A 14,045-nucleotide genomic window follows, 5' to 3' on the forward strand; every position below is an offset into this window, starting at 1 on the left:
GCATAACAACATAAAAGAAGATATGTAGTGGAGAAAGGAAGAAAATCATTTTATATATGTAGAACGTTTTGTAAATTAGAAATGTGCACAAACTTCAAGAACACTCACCAAAAGACACACAGTAAGTATATTAGAAGGGTTACCTATTGGTGAAGGGAACGAATGGAAATGAGATATGAGACAAAGGAAGCAACAAAAAATGTTTGAGAATTTATTTTAAGAGGAAGGGAGAGGGAGAGAGAAACACTGATGTGAGAGCAAGACATTGATTAGCTGCCTCCTGCGTGCCCCCTGTGGGGGATCAAGCCTGCAGCCTGGACATGTGCCCTGACTGGGATTCGAACCCGCAACCTTTTGGTGCACAGGACAACGCCCAAACAACTGAGCTATACTGGCCAGGGCCAAAAATAATTTTAGAGTAAAACAACTGAAATGATACCATGTAGATATATCCATGGGATGGACTACCATGCAAACCATTAAGAATCGTCTTTTATGAAGTGCAGCTAAGAACAAAGGAAGATGCTTACTATGTAACTTTTAGTGAAACATAACAGATACGTATGTATAGTTTCAATTACGTAAAAAATACCTATGGAAAGAAAAATCTCAGAATGCTAACAGTATCTCTAGGAGGTAAAGATTATTTGTGATTCTAATTTTTTATACATTCTGAGACCCATCAGAAATAAGCAGTAGCCCTGGCCGGTTTGGATCAGTGGTTAGAGCGTTGGCCCATGGACTGAAGGGTTATGGGTTTGATTCTGGTCAAGGGCACGTACCTTTGTTGCAGGCTCGATTCCTGGCCTCGGTCAGGGTGCGTGCAGGAGGCATCCAATTGATGTGTCTCTCTCACATTGATGTTTCCTTCTCTCTGTCTCCCCCCTTCTACTCTCTCAAAATCAATGGAAAAAATAATCTCGGGTGAGAATTGACCAGAAAAAAATAAGCAAAGTGAGTATCACTCCAAATCCCTTCTCCTCTTTATCCCTTGTCCAGCTTCTAGAACAAGCCCTGGTCATTGAGGAACAGCTTCGGCGGGCAGCTTACCTGAACATGTCGGAGGACCCTTCTCACCCTTCTATGGCTCTAAATACCCGCTTTGCTGAGGTGGAGTGTTTGGCAGAGAGTCATCAACACCTGTCCAAGGAGTCAATGGCAGGAAACAAGCCTGCCAATGCGGTCCTGCACAAAGGTAGCCAGTGGCTCCCCTGCCTCCTGCTGACTCAGAGTCCTTCCTCCTCTACCCCTCCCCAATACACATTGCTTATTTCCAAAACTTTTTTCAGGGTCCTTTTGTCTGGATGCTTAAGATGTACTGGGGATCTGTGCCTTCCTCCTTGGGAAGCTGTTATCTTAGAGACAATTAAGGATAGTAGTTTTTTGCCTCTTTTAATACATTCAAATTCTTGGAGGTGGGAAGCAAAGTAGAATAATATAGTGTCATCTGGGATACTTTAGAGGTAACTTAAGGTGATTTAAGATCCCGACAAATCTAGACCCCTTTCTAATTAAAGTTAAAACATTGTGAGGGAGGTGGAGGGGGAAATGAGGAAAAGAAGGCATAAATACTTCTTCAAGGAGAAGGAGACAACTCCAAAAGGTGGAGAGGAAAGATAGTGAGAAAAGGAAACAACAGGAATAAGCTTCTCAGGAAGTAGAGACAAGAGGGAGGGAGCAAAGGACAGTGAGGGTTAGGTGACTTTAAAAGGCATAGATACCAAATAACCGTGGATGTGAAGCACTGCATAGGGAATATTGTCAATACTATAATGACAGTGTATGGTGTCAGGTGGCACTAGACTGTTATCAGGAGTATCACTTTTGAAAGTACATGATCATGAAGCCACTTTGCTATACACCTGAAAATAACATAAAATAATATTGAATGTCAACTTTAATTAAAAATTAAAATTAAAAGCATAGAATCATGGACAGTTGGAACTGGAATATGAGGGGTAGGAATTTGAGCGTGGTAAAGGCCAGGTCGGGAGACTCTGATAAAGGACAATACTCCACATCAATCATTTGGTCATTGAGAAGTCATGGGCAGGGCACAGGTCCACTGTGGTCTTCACCACAGCTCACCACCCTTTTTTCTCCCTATGCAGTTCTGAAACAGCTAGAAGAACTGCTGAGTGACATGAAAGCTGATGTGACTCGACTCCCAGCTACTATTGCCCGAATTCCCCCAGTTGCTGTGAGGCTACAGATGTCAGAGCGTAACATTCTCAGCCGCCTGGCAAACCGAGCGCCTGAACCTACTCCGCAGCAGGTAGGACCATTTTCTTTTTTAAAAAATATATTTTTACTGATTTCAGAGAGGAAAGGAGAGGGGAGAGAGATAGAAACATCAATGATGAGAATCATTGATCGGCTGCCTCCTGCATGCCCCACACTGGGGACCGAACTCGCAAGCCGTGCATGTGCCCTTGACTGGAATCGAACCTGGGACCCTTCAGTCCACAGGCCGACACTCTATCCACTAAGCCAAACCAGCCAGGGCTGGACCATTTTCTCATGGTCCCTGTCCCAGCAGAGCCATTCTGGAACTTGTAACTTTCACTCTCTGTCCCTAACTGGGCAGGTGGGGCCTTCCTACCAGGGAGTTCTCTTGGGATCTGGTGAATACCTTGGTTTGGAATTCTGACTTCCATGTCTCTCTTTTGCTATAGGTAGCCCAGCAGCAGTGAAGATCCAGACTGACGATAACCACCTTCACCGCTGAGCAATGACCTTCCTCACTTTCCCTTGCCCAGCTTCTTCCTTGGGGGCCTGAGAGACCCTCTCCTTCCTTCTGCCCATCTTCCATGTTGTAAAGGAACAGCCCCAGTCTACTGGGGGAGGGGAGGGAGTGAGGGCAGTGGTGTCCTTCCTGCTGGAGAGAATGCAGCAGTAGCGCCGGCGCCATCTGCAGGAAGCTGGCGGGCTGGCTGGCCTTCTTCTGGGCCCTGGCTTTCCCCACTGTAACGTCTGTTACACACAAACTGTTGTGGGTTCCTGCCAGGCTTGAAGAAAACGATCTGAATTTCTTCGTTCTTTTGGTTTTATCTTGTTGATTTATTTTGTGTTTTCTTTTCTCCTTTTTTGGGGTATTTGGAGTGGGCTGGGCCCCTGGGTGAGACACAGCTACCTCTGTTGGCATCTTTTTAATACCAGGAACCCAGCGGCTCCAGCCACGGCTAGAATGAAATAAAGTTTGGAAAAAAAAAAAAAAAAGGAAAAGAACCAAAAGCATAAAAACCACAGCAAAATTTCTTGATGAAAATTGAAAATAAAAGTTTCCTTGTATTTTAGTGCTCTGGTTCAGTGTGGGTTGTAGGAGCAGGTGGATGCATGTGTATGACCGGAGCCCTGGGGAATGTGGAATTGGAAACTAAAGGTTTCCATGGGTTCTGATAGTTGACAAAAGCGCTCTCCTGTCTGTGTGCATGTGCCCTGTGCTCCAGACCAAGGGAGACGGCTCATTCTCCCCTGGAAAAGGAGAGGCTCCCAACTACCTGGGCGCATACCCTGTCCTGCCTGCCATTTCATGGCCGTGTGACCGAGGTAACTTTTCTGGGCTTAGGTTTCCCATGTATAAAATAATCTTCAGGTCGAAACCGGTTTGGCTCAGTGGACAGAGCATCGGCCTGCGGACTGAAAGGTCCCAGGTTCGATTCCGGTCAAGGGCATGTACCTTGGTTGCGGGCACATCCCCAGTAGGGGGTGTGCAAGAGGCAGCTGATCGATGTTTCTAACTCTATCCCTCTCTCTTCCTCTCTGTAAAAAATCAATAAAATATATATATATATAAAATAATTATAAAAAAAATAATCTTCAGAAAGTTGGGAAGGTAAATCCAGTAACAGTGCTTGGGACAGTGTTTAACAGCTGCTGAGCACTATCTTAGTATTTATAAGAAGGAAGGCTGAAATAGTTTTTCCTTGCTCATTTGTATGAAGTCAAGATGCAGTATGTCCACCGATCCCCAGATGTGAACCTAAGCAGAGAAACTACCTAATGGGCTGAACAGGGGTCTGTGGGATCAAGGAAGAGGGTTCATAATCAAAGGGTTGGGAGTAGGCCAGGGGCCAGGGATTCTACTATCTTCGGCGAGGTAGGGTGGAGGTGCCAGGAGGAGGGTCCGGCTATTTCGCATTGGTTTGGGTGAAGGGGAGGCCTTCAGGTACCAGTTTTCCCAACTGAAATCAGCACTGAAGCAAAACGCTAAGGCCAGGAGGGAAGGGCGCGGAAGCTGAGAACGGCTCCGCCCCCACTGCCTTCCCTCTGGGAGTCAGTAGAGTGGTCCGCTCCCGAATTTTCCCCGGCCGCAGCGCGTACCGCCTGGCGCGCGTTCCCAGGGCGCCCGTACGTTCCGGGTTCTGAGGCCGACCGGAAGAGGCGGGGCTAGCAGGCGAGCGCGCTCCGTGCGTCGGCGTAAAACAGTTCCTAGGAGAGTGGCGTCAGAACTGTAGCCTCAGACTGCACGTGGATTGCTGTCCCTGTGACTGAAGGCGCGTCTCGGGCCTGGACCTGCTTTCAGGTGAGCCGAGGCTTCGGAGGATTCTGCAGGAAGTCGGGGAAGGGAGCGCTGACCTGGGCTGGGGCATGAGGACGGGGACGCTGTACAAAGGGCGTGGAGTCCGGGTCTCGTCGTGGAAGGAGTTTGGTCAGGCCTCGAGGGGATGCTGAATCGAGTTTCTGGTGGAGATGATGCCCTTTCCCACTCTAATACGCCAAGTCTGCGGTCTGCCTTTCCCTTTCCAACATGGGCGACTCCCATTTTTCTTTTGCTCCCAGTATCATGGGGCGCAAGTTGGACCCTACCAAGAAGGAGAAACGCGGGCCCGGCCGAAAGGCCCGAAAACAGAAGGGCGCCGAGACCGAGCTCGCCAGATTCTTGCCTGCAGGTGAGGGTCAAGCAAGCCTTCTGATTCTCCAGCTTGTGCGCCGCTTTTTCCATATACATTCATAACCTTCATTTTATTTAGTCTCTCCACTTCCTGTTGAAGTGGAATCTTTTCTTTATGAATTACTAGGAATAAGTATGAATGAAACACCCTCATCAGCGTTTAGAGCTTAGGGAAGAAGTGACAGGGACACAAGTACTCATAACAAGGAAAGGTTTATCTCTGAAGGAGTCCAAATGAAGGCGGTGTCCCCACGCAGTGACAGAACTTAAGATTTTAAGAACCTGGGTTTTGAAGAATGGATGCCTATTTATTTATTTTTAAAATATATTTTTTTATTGATTTCAGAGAGGAAGGGAGAGGGAGAGAGAAACATCAGTGATGAGAGAATCATTGATTAGCTGCCGCCTCCCTTTATGGGTCAACACTCAACCACTGAGCCACTGGCCGGGCTGTGTGACATTCTAGCAAGTGGAGTTGGTAAGGGGACAGGCCAGTTCCTGTGAACTGCATTGTGGAGGGGATGGAGATGGGAACACACAAATCTGGGTCCCACATGTGAGTAGTCCGCTGCTTGGAAGACTGGTAGAGGAGACAGGTAGTTTGCATTGCACATTGGAGACAAGCTGCAGTTTATTGAGCTGAGCATTGTACTGAGCCCTTTGGGCACATTGCTTCCTTCTCTTAGTGCCCTGTGAGAAAGGCACTGTTCAGGAAGTGGATGCTGAGAGGTTAATTACTTGCATACAGTTACTAAATGAAGGGTTGATATTTAAACCTTTTATTTCTTGGAGAATGTATGAAAAACAGCAGTTGTAAAGGTAAAATCTACAGTGGTTGATAACCAGTTAAATTGGGAGTAAGGGAAAGAGCAGAAGAAACTCTAGCTTTTAAATCTATGTTATCAGAATGGTGATGATGCTCTTTATTGAAATCAGAAGTCTGGAGGGAGGCTCAGTTTGGATTTGGTTGCTGAACCAGGAGATGGAGATCATCTCCTTTATATTTCTTATCCAGCGAATTAGAATTGTCTCTCTTTCATTAACTCTTTCCCCACTTCTTTCCTCTGTCCTTCCTGTTTTTTATTTTCCCTGTAACTTCCTGTTCTTTCTCTCTCTCTTCTACAGCTGGTGATGAAAATTCCAAAAGGCTGTCTAGTCGTGCTCGAAAGAGGTGAGTGTGGATGTCCAGACTTACGTAGAGTAAATTGATACTGTTCATCTTCAGCCACATGATTCCATGTGATCATGCTGATGAAAAGGGTTGTTTGGGGACTGTCACACTTACTTGTGATGGGAAATGTCAGAACCTGGAGGTGTAGTCCATTTCCTCAGTCCTTATGTATTTTCAGGGCGGCCAAGAGGAGGTTGGGCTCTGCTGAAACCTCTGAGATGAATAAGTGTTCTGGGGTCAAACCATTGCCTGGAAAGCTACCAAAAGGTCAGTGAAAATAGGAACTGGGTGCTACATGAAGAGTCCTATGGGCCTGGGAAGAGAGGGGCTTGCTGATCATTTCTGGAGTGAAAGGAGCAGTCAGAGGATATTCTTGGGGGTAGAAAGTACAGGCTCCATCAGTGTGTGGCTACCATTAGTTTAGGTTTCTTCAAACCCTTAGGGATCTCTGTAGGAGCTCTCCAGACACCTGGTAAGAAGGGAGCCCAGTCCTTATTTAACACTGCTCAAGGCAAGAAGCGCCCAGCACCAGCCCACAGCAGTGAGGAGGAGGAGGAGGAGGAAGACTCTGAAGAGGATGGTGTGGTAAACCAGGGGGACCTCTGGGGCTCTGAGGACAGTGATGCTGATATGATAGATGACTATGGAACAGACTCCAACTCAGAGGACGAAGATGAAGAGGAGGTGAGTTTATTTCTTTAGATGTTCAGGAAGCAATCCTTGCATTTTAGTCTTTCCAGGTCCTTGAGACAAGGATAACCCTGAGAAGAAAAAGGGATTTTAGGTTTCTAACACTGTTTTCCTATCACCTTACATCATTCCAGGGCACATGCTTGTTTAAATGAGCTATTTGATGGAGCATTTTAAAATATGAGAATGCTCAGTGCTGATGAGGATATGGTAAGGTGGACACTTGGTACCCCACTGATGGAAATAGAAATGCACACACTTTTTAAAAAAATATAAGTTCATTTTAATATATTGATTTCAGAGAGGAAAGGAGAGGGAGAGAGAGATAGAAACATCAGTGATGAGAATCATTGCACACCCTATTGGGGATTGAGCCCGCAACCCGGACATGTGCCCTTGACTGGAAGCGAACACTTCAGTCCACAGGCCGACACTATCCACTGAGCCAAACCAGCTAGGGCACACACACGTTTTTTATAAAGCATTTGTTGAGAACCTTAGAAACTTTTTCTTCTTCTTTAAAATATTTTTTATTGGTTTTGAGAGAGAGAGAGAAATGTGAGAGTGAAACATCAGTTGCCTGCTTCATGCACCCCATGCCTGAGATCGAACTCACAACCCTGGACACATGCTCTGACCAGGAATCGAACTGGCAACCTTTCCGTGCAAGGGACAATACCCAACCAACTGAGCTACACCAGCCAGGACTAGAAACTTCCTTTACCTAGTAATTCCATTTAGGAAATGATCCAAAATGTGGACAGATTTATTTACTGAGGTGTAAGAAGTTATTTATGTATTCTACAATTAGTATATGGGTGTGTTACTAGAGAATTTTAATATAAAGAGTTATATAGAATTCTTAAAAAGGCCCTGAAAATCAATTGAAAAAGAAAAAGCAAGTTCCAATTTGCATCCCTCACCCACAAGCCCCCATCTCTCTATAGAGCTCCTATTAGGAGAGTTTGAGGTGTACCACATGGACTCTAATGTGAAAAACTGGAAAATTTCAAACTACCCAATAGACATATGCTAAATTAACATTTGGCCATTATGTCTGAATATGCCTGTTATCTGTGAATGAGAAAAGGCAAGAAACAAATTTGGAAATGTATCATGATTTTAACTGTAGGAAAGGTACAATAGGGAGCATCTGAGATCTTGCTTCCCAGCAATTGTCAATTTTGGCTCAAATAAACTTATAAAACTTCTCTTAAAAAAAAGTAAGAATAAGTCTGGAAGAAAACATGGCAGAAAAGTTGCCTAAGGACAGTTTTTGTCCTCCCTGTACACATATGGGTGTGTATTCATGTTTTAAACTTCTTAATGGAAAGGGAAATGCAGAAGTAGATAGAACAGTATAAGGAACCCTTTGAATCCATCATTTAATTTCAACAGTTGTCAGTATTGTGCCAATTTAAATTCACTTCTTTAGGGTATATGTTTCCTTCTGAGAGCAAGTGCTACATTTGTATTTAGGAAAAAATAAAATACAGAGATACAAAGTGCCAGTGGGTTGGTGGGAGGGCAAGCTCTACATCACCAGCCTCTCGTCTTTTTTAGTTGCTGCCCATTGAAAGGGCTGCTCGGAAGCAGAAGGCTCAGGAAGCTGTTGCTGGGTGAGTTTTGGAAACTTTTTAGAATGGAGAATAGTTAACGGCTGGGATAAAGAGGTGAGGAAGGAAGAGGTGTCTGTTTTGATCTGTGAATCACTTTGTTCCTGGACCTGTTTCTAGGGGCCAGTGGAGTGAGGAGGAAACTGATGAAGAGGAAGAAGAGGAGGGAGTGTCCCCTGAGTCGGGCCCCCAAAAGGAATATGAGACAGATGGGGGCCTGCAGATCAACCTGGATGAAGAGGAGCCTTTTGTGCTGCCCCCTGCTGGGGAGATGGAGCAGGATATCCTTTCAGTGAAGGGTGAGGGGTGGGGGAAGGTGCTTGCTGGAGGGCATTTCCAGGGCCTGGGCCATTATGAAACAGTTTCTTAACAGGCCTACGTGCCCAGGCTCCAGACTTGCAACGAATTCATAAGCGCATCCAAGACATAGTGGGAGTGCTGCGTGATTTTGGGACTCAGCGGGAGGAAGGTCGGTCTCGAGCTGAATATCTGCACCGGCTTCAGCGGGATCTGGCCACTTATTACTCCTATGGAGACTTTCTGCTTGGCAAGCTCATGGACCTCTTCCCTCTGTCTGAGGTACTGAACTGCCAATCTGATGCTCCTGCTTTCCTGTTATCACCTCTCTTCTTACCCTGAGGAAGAACGGCGGTCAGCCCCTGTGTATTTATCTCCCTGACTTGCTCCTTGCCATCTTGCTTTACCAGCTGGTGGAGTTCTTAGAAGCTAATGAGGTGCCTCGGCCCATCACCCTCAGGACCAACACCTTGAAAACCCGGCGCCGAGACCTTGCTCAGGTGAGGGGTGGGTTTTGAGGTTTGCTTGTCTCTGGGGGGTGCTGACTTCTGTTCACCACCGTGACTGGTATCGGTTGTTGGTATAAGCATGATTCCAGGAGGCAAACCTATATAGGCCTGGTGTCATGCTGGGTCTGTCTGACTGGCTCGGGGCCTAGGACCTCTGTGAAGTGGAAAACTCGTCCCTTTAGCCTCTGCTCCCTGTGACAGTTGAGACATCTGCATAAGGATAAAAGTGCTACCTCAGAGATGGGAGGGACTTGTCTGCCTTGTAGATCACTGAGAAGCTGGTGAAACTGATTCCTGCCCCCAGAAAGAGAGCACATGGGCACAAACAGTGTTTCAAGCTCATTGTTTCCAAGGAATCAAGGACCCCAGGTGCAAGAGCCCGGTTTCTAAAGCTCCGTTCACCACGTGTTTCCTGTTTCCTGTGCGAAGATAACCTGATAGTTATCTGTGATGTGCTCTGACCAGTAGGATTAAGTTTTGGTGTGTTAAAGGGCTAAGCCTCTTGGAAAATTGGAGTCCCCTTCCAGGAAATAGCAGGAGCTGCCAGTCTGTGCCAGCGGGATGGAGTTCAGACCTTGAATTAGAGCCTAAGGCTAAGGAAAAGGACACCAGAGGATGGGATGGGGTGGGATGGGATGTGAGAGGAGAAATTGCTTTCAGCGAGTCTGTGGTCTTTGTTTTCTAAGAGATCTAGGAGTTGTAGCACAGACTTCCTGATAGGACCAGGTTTTCATATCTGTTTTCTGGACATGGTAACCTATAAGGCTTTAAAAATCTTCATTCTTTTTACCTTCAGGCGCTAATCAATCGTGGGGTTAACCTGGATCCCCTGGGCAAGTGGTCAAAGACCGGACTAGTGGTATATGATTCCTCAGTGCCCATTGGTGAGTGCTCCCTGACCAGTAGCCCTTCTGCCTCTGCCCTTCTCCCAGCATGTCACAGACAGGTCCTCCTCTGCAGGTGCTACTCCCGAGTACCTGGCTGGGCACTATATGCTTCAGGGAGCCTCCAGCATGTTACCCGTCATGGCCTTGGCACCCCAGGAGCATGAGCGGATCCTGGACATGTGTTGTGCCCCTGGAGGAAAGACCAGCTACATAGGTACGAGCAATGCAGGCAGGAGTAGGACTTATCTGGTTCTCTGCTTTTGAAAGCAGATGGGGTTGGTGACTCGCTAGTTCTTAGGAAACTGCACAGACAGCTAGCAGAGTGGTGAGGAGTACAGGCTCTGGCTTCGGCCTGCGTTCCAGCCCTGTGGGTGGCACTTAGGGCCTCGGGCAAGCCTTTGATTTTCTTTTGTCACCTGTGAAATGGGGTGGTAATTGTGCTTGGGTTGGCTATTATATTATGCTTGGGTGATAAGGGTTGAGATATACATATAGAGATACTTGGCCTAGTAATTAGTTGTAATCATTTTTTTATTAACCTATTAACACTTAAAAGAAGTAACTTTGTCTGTGGGACCAGAGAGATGTTCAGTAACGATGGAAAAACCCATGTTGCTGAGTGTGCTCATGACCAGGGGTCAGTGCAGACTGGGGAGACCCGTGCAGTAGGCAGTGGGGAGCAGGGCTGATGGGGTGAAGTTTCCCTTGAGCTGCTGAGACTTCACCTGTGGATTCTGGGCTGGAGGGTGCTAGCAAGTGTGGGGGCAGAGGAGCTGGCTGCTGAGCACTGACCCTCCCCCCCCAGCCCAGCTGATGAAGAACACAGGTGTGATCCTTGCCAATGATGCCAACGCCGAGCGGCTCAAGAGTGTTGTGGGTAACCTGCACCGGTTGGGCGTCACCAACACCATTATCAGCCACTACGATGGGCGTCAGTTCCCCAAGGTGGGACTCCCTTCTGTGCCTCTCTCCTGGGGTGTCTTCCAGTTCACCTGCCCCCTTCCTGACTCAGAATATTTAGACTTGCGTCTCGGAAATAAATGGTGCAGGATAGGTGACTAAAAACGGTGATTAACCTACCCTTTTTCTCCAGGTGGTGGGGGGCTTTGACCGAGTACTGCTGGACGCTCCCTGCAGTGGCACTGGGGTCATCTCCAAGGACCCAGCTGTGAAGACTAACAAGGTGAGGAGCTGGGGTGGGAATAGCTGAGAGGTCTCGGCTGGGCCTTGCAGAGCAGGAATGGGAGGTGGAGACTGCCTTTGAAATTCTGACACTCTTGGGTCTTCGCCCTGGGGCAGGATGAGAAGGACATCCTGCGCTGTGCTCACCTTCAGAAGGAGTTGCTCCTGAGTGCTATTGACTCTGTCAATGCCACCTCCAAGACAGGAGGCTACCTCGTCTACTGCACCTGTTCCATCATGGTGAGGCCTCTGCATGGGCTGGAGGGAGGAGGGCAGGGCTGGAAGACTTGCCCTTAGCTCCCTTCAGCTCAGCTCTGCTCTTCCTTCCGTCTTTGTCTCCCCCACATATCCAGGTGGAGGAGAACGAGTGGGTGGTAGACTATGCCCTGAAAAAGAGGAATGTGCGGCTGGTGCCCACAGGTCTAGACTTCGGCCAGGAGGGCTTTACCCGCTTTCGAGAAAGGCGCTTCCACCCCACTCTGCGTTCCACCCGCCGCTTCTACCCCCACACCCACAATATGGATGGTTTCTTTATTGCCAAGTTCAAGAAATTCTCCAATTCTATTCCCCAGTCCCAAACAGGTAAGTGATCTCTCTACCCATCATCACTGCCTTTGCTCTTTCTGCCTTTCAAGACTCATTATAGTGTGACTGTGGGGAAGGGAGGATTTCTGCCATCCTTAGCATAGCCTTAGCCTGCTTGGGTAAGAGACCCCTCTCATCCAGCCAGGCTTGGTCCTGAGCTGGGACCCCATTGGCGTGTGTTAGAGTGCTCCTATGGATGCCGGCCTGCTCCTTTATCTACCAGGTGGCTGCACTTGCTCATCACTGAATATGTCCCCAATGCGGGTTGTGGTTTCTCCTCCTTGGCCCAGGGTCACCTCACTGGTAATGGACCGCTGCTGGTCCCGCATTGTCAGCACTGGGTTGGCAGTAAAACTCCTCCGAACTGTCCGTTCTCTGAGCCCATCACACTAATTACAGATTGTTTTCTCGGCCATCTTGAGGAGTCTGTCCTGGATCTCAAGGGGAAGTGTGGGGTTTGCTGAGCTCTGCGTGCTGGGATATAACCTGGGTTTAGTTGGAAGAGGGAGAAGTGAGCGTCTCTGGATACAAACTGCATGGTTTATTGAGTTGGGTTTTTTCTTTATCAGTAATGCCCCTTACAAAAGTCACATCTGAATGTTAACAAAAACCTTAAGAAATAGTTAAATTTGTTGTAACTTTAAAAGTACGTATTTAATATGTCAGTACTCATTTATGTCTTAATAGCTTGTTTCTAGTTGTTGTGTGTTAGAATGTCTTGCTATCTGCTGTCCTCAGGGGGGGCACAGCTTCCTTGCTCTAAAACTTTTTGACCCAAGGATGGGTAGTGAACCCTTCTCTGTAATGCAGAGTTCAAATAGGACTTGAGGGAAGCCAGGTAGTCTACTCTAAGGCACTCTTTCAGTGATGTTGAACACTTGGCCAAGAAACAGTACCCAGGCAGTTTCCTTATTTTAATGCCTCTATTTGTCTCCACCACTAATGATCAAGACCCAGTGATGAGGTCCTTTTTCTCACATAATCTGTTTAATTTTAGCCCCAGGAAATTCTGCAACATCCACCCCTACAAACCCAGATGTGCCTGACCTGAAAGGTCAGGTGACCCCCAAGCCTGAGAGCAGCAGCAAGCCTGCCAAGAAGGCCACAGGGGCTGTGAAAGCAGAGCGGCACTTGCAGAAACGGCAACATCCCAAGAAGACCTCCTTCCAGAAGCAGAATGGCATCCCCAAAGGGGCAGACTCTGGTTTGTCCACTGGACCTTCTGTCCCAAAGGTCCAAGCCTCCTCCAAGCTCCAGGGTAACAGGCAGCCAGCTGAAAAGGCCGTGGTGATCAGAAAACCAAAGGGGACTGGGAAACTAAAGCCACAGGCACCTAAACTGCAGTCTTCCAAGAAAGTTGCCTTCCGGAGGCAGAATGCCCCTCTCAAGGGCACGGAGACAGAGCTGCCCTCTGGGCTGTCCCTCTCCACGACTCTGGCCACTTGGAAGCCTGAGAACTGTGTTCAGCCCCAAGGGGCTGAGAAGGTAAAGCAGCAGGTACCACAGAAGCCTTCCAAGAAAGCTGCCTTCCAGAAACAGAATGGCACCCCCGAGGGACCCCAGACTTCTACCATGTCCCCCCTTAGTGCCAGCCGACCCCCACCAGCAAAGAGGAGAAAATCTCAGCCCAGAGGCAGCAGCCAGCCACTGCTGTCTTAGATAGGTGGGTGACACTAGACTGGGGTGCTCCTTGCTGTTGTCACTGGGTTGGAGCTCGTACCTCTGTGAGGATGGCTTTCCCACTGTGCATATAAAATTTAATATACATTTTGCAATCTCTGGTCGCTGTGTTTTTTGAGGGGGCCGAGGACTGGCATTGCTGCTGTAAGGGTAGAGGTGGGAGGGTGGGACAGGGATCCTCTTAAGAGAGGGGACAGTGGTATACAGAGAAATCAGGTCAGTTTTCGGTTCTTGGGACCCCTGGGACTCCAGGGACCCCGGAAAGGAGAGGCCAGGAGTTGGAGGTAGGGTATTTGGGGAGAGGAGGGAAATAGGGATGTGGGGAGGGAGATGGGCTTCCTGCCACCAGGACCCATGGCGGACTGGAGGGTTGGGTTTTCCGGCCACCCTGGCTGGGATCTGTCACAGACTGGGGTCTGGTGCTCCAGAGAATCGCTGGCTTGTGCTCTGCTCAGCTCTGGGCTCGGCCTCAGACCCGGAAAAGTTCAGGTGCCAACCTCAGACCGAGCCTTTCATTGGCTTCCTCTGCGCCCT

General features: G+C 48.1%; 2 protein-coding genes across 6 annotated transcripts in view; both read left to right on the forward strand.

The window, feature by feature from the left end:
* CHD4 (chromodomain helicase DNA binding protein 4) overlaps positions 1–3,296 on the forward strand; it is a 31,254-nt gene extending 27,958 nt beyond the window's left edge. For all 5 annotated transcript variants that reach the window (XM_028150348.2, XM_008144832.3, XM_054719354.1 and 2 more), the window contains 3 exons: positions 1,000–1,195; positions 2,112–2,275; positions 2,676–3,296. In XM_028150348.2, coding sequence (XP_028006149.1) covers positions 1,000–1,195; positions 2,112–2,275; positions 2,676–2,693 — 378 coding nt within the window. In that variant the 3' untranslated portion in view covers positions 2,694–3,296. The remainder of the gene's footprint in view (positions 1–999; positions 1,196–2,111; positions 2,276–2,675) is intronic.
* A 1,118-nt stretch (positions 3,297–4,414) lies between these two features.
* Positions 4,415–13,598, forward strand: NOP2 (NOP2 nucleolar protein). Its single transcript, XM_028150356.2, has 16 exons — positions 4,415–4,525; positions 4,783–4,892; positions 6,020–6,065; positions 6,244–6,332; positions 6,508–6,749; positions 8,319–8,374; positions 8,492–8,652; positions 8,751–8,950; positions 9,079–9,168; positions 9,974–10,061; positions 10,138–10,278; positions 10,870–11,009; positions 11,158–11,247; positions 11,364–11,486; positions 11,600–11,828; positions 12,829–13,598. The coding sequence occupies exons 2-16, from the start codon at positions 4,787–4,789 to the stop codon at positions 13,488–13,490; spliced, it is 2,463 nt and encodes an 820-aa protein (XP_028006157.2). The 5' UTR covers positions 4,415–4,525; positions 4,783–4,786; the 3' UTR covers positions 13,491–13,598.
* Positions 13,599–14,045: the final 447 nt, after the last annotated feature.

This window comes from Eptesicus fuscus, chromosome 7, assembly GCF_027574615.1.
Source record: "Eptesicus fuscus isolate TK198812 chromosome 7, DD_ASM_mEF_20220401, whole genome shotgun sequence".
Classification (NCBI taxonomy): Eukaryota; Metazoa; Chordata; class Mammalia; order Chiroptera; family Vespertilionidae; genus Eptesicus; species Eptesicus fuscus.

What these genes read in the sequence shown, in the direction of transcription:
- NOP2 (XM_028150356.2), top strand. Translation starts at nt 4,787, where the DNA reads ATGGGGCGCAAGTTGGACCCTACCAAGAAGGAGAAACGCGGGCCCGGC. An exon ending in CAGCTGTGAAGACTAACAAG is followed by an intron (nt 11,248 to 11,363) that starts GTGAGGAGCTGG and finishes GCCCTGGGGCAG; the next exon opens with GATGAGAAGGACATCCTGCG. An exon ending in ACTGCACCTGTTCCATCATG is followed by an intron (nt 11,487 to 11,599) that starts GTGAGGCCTCTG and finishes CCACATATCCAG; the next exon opens with GTGGAGGAGAACGAGTGGGT.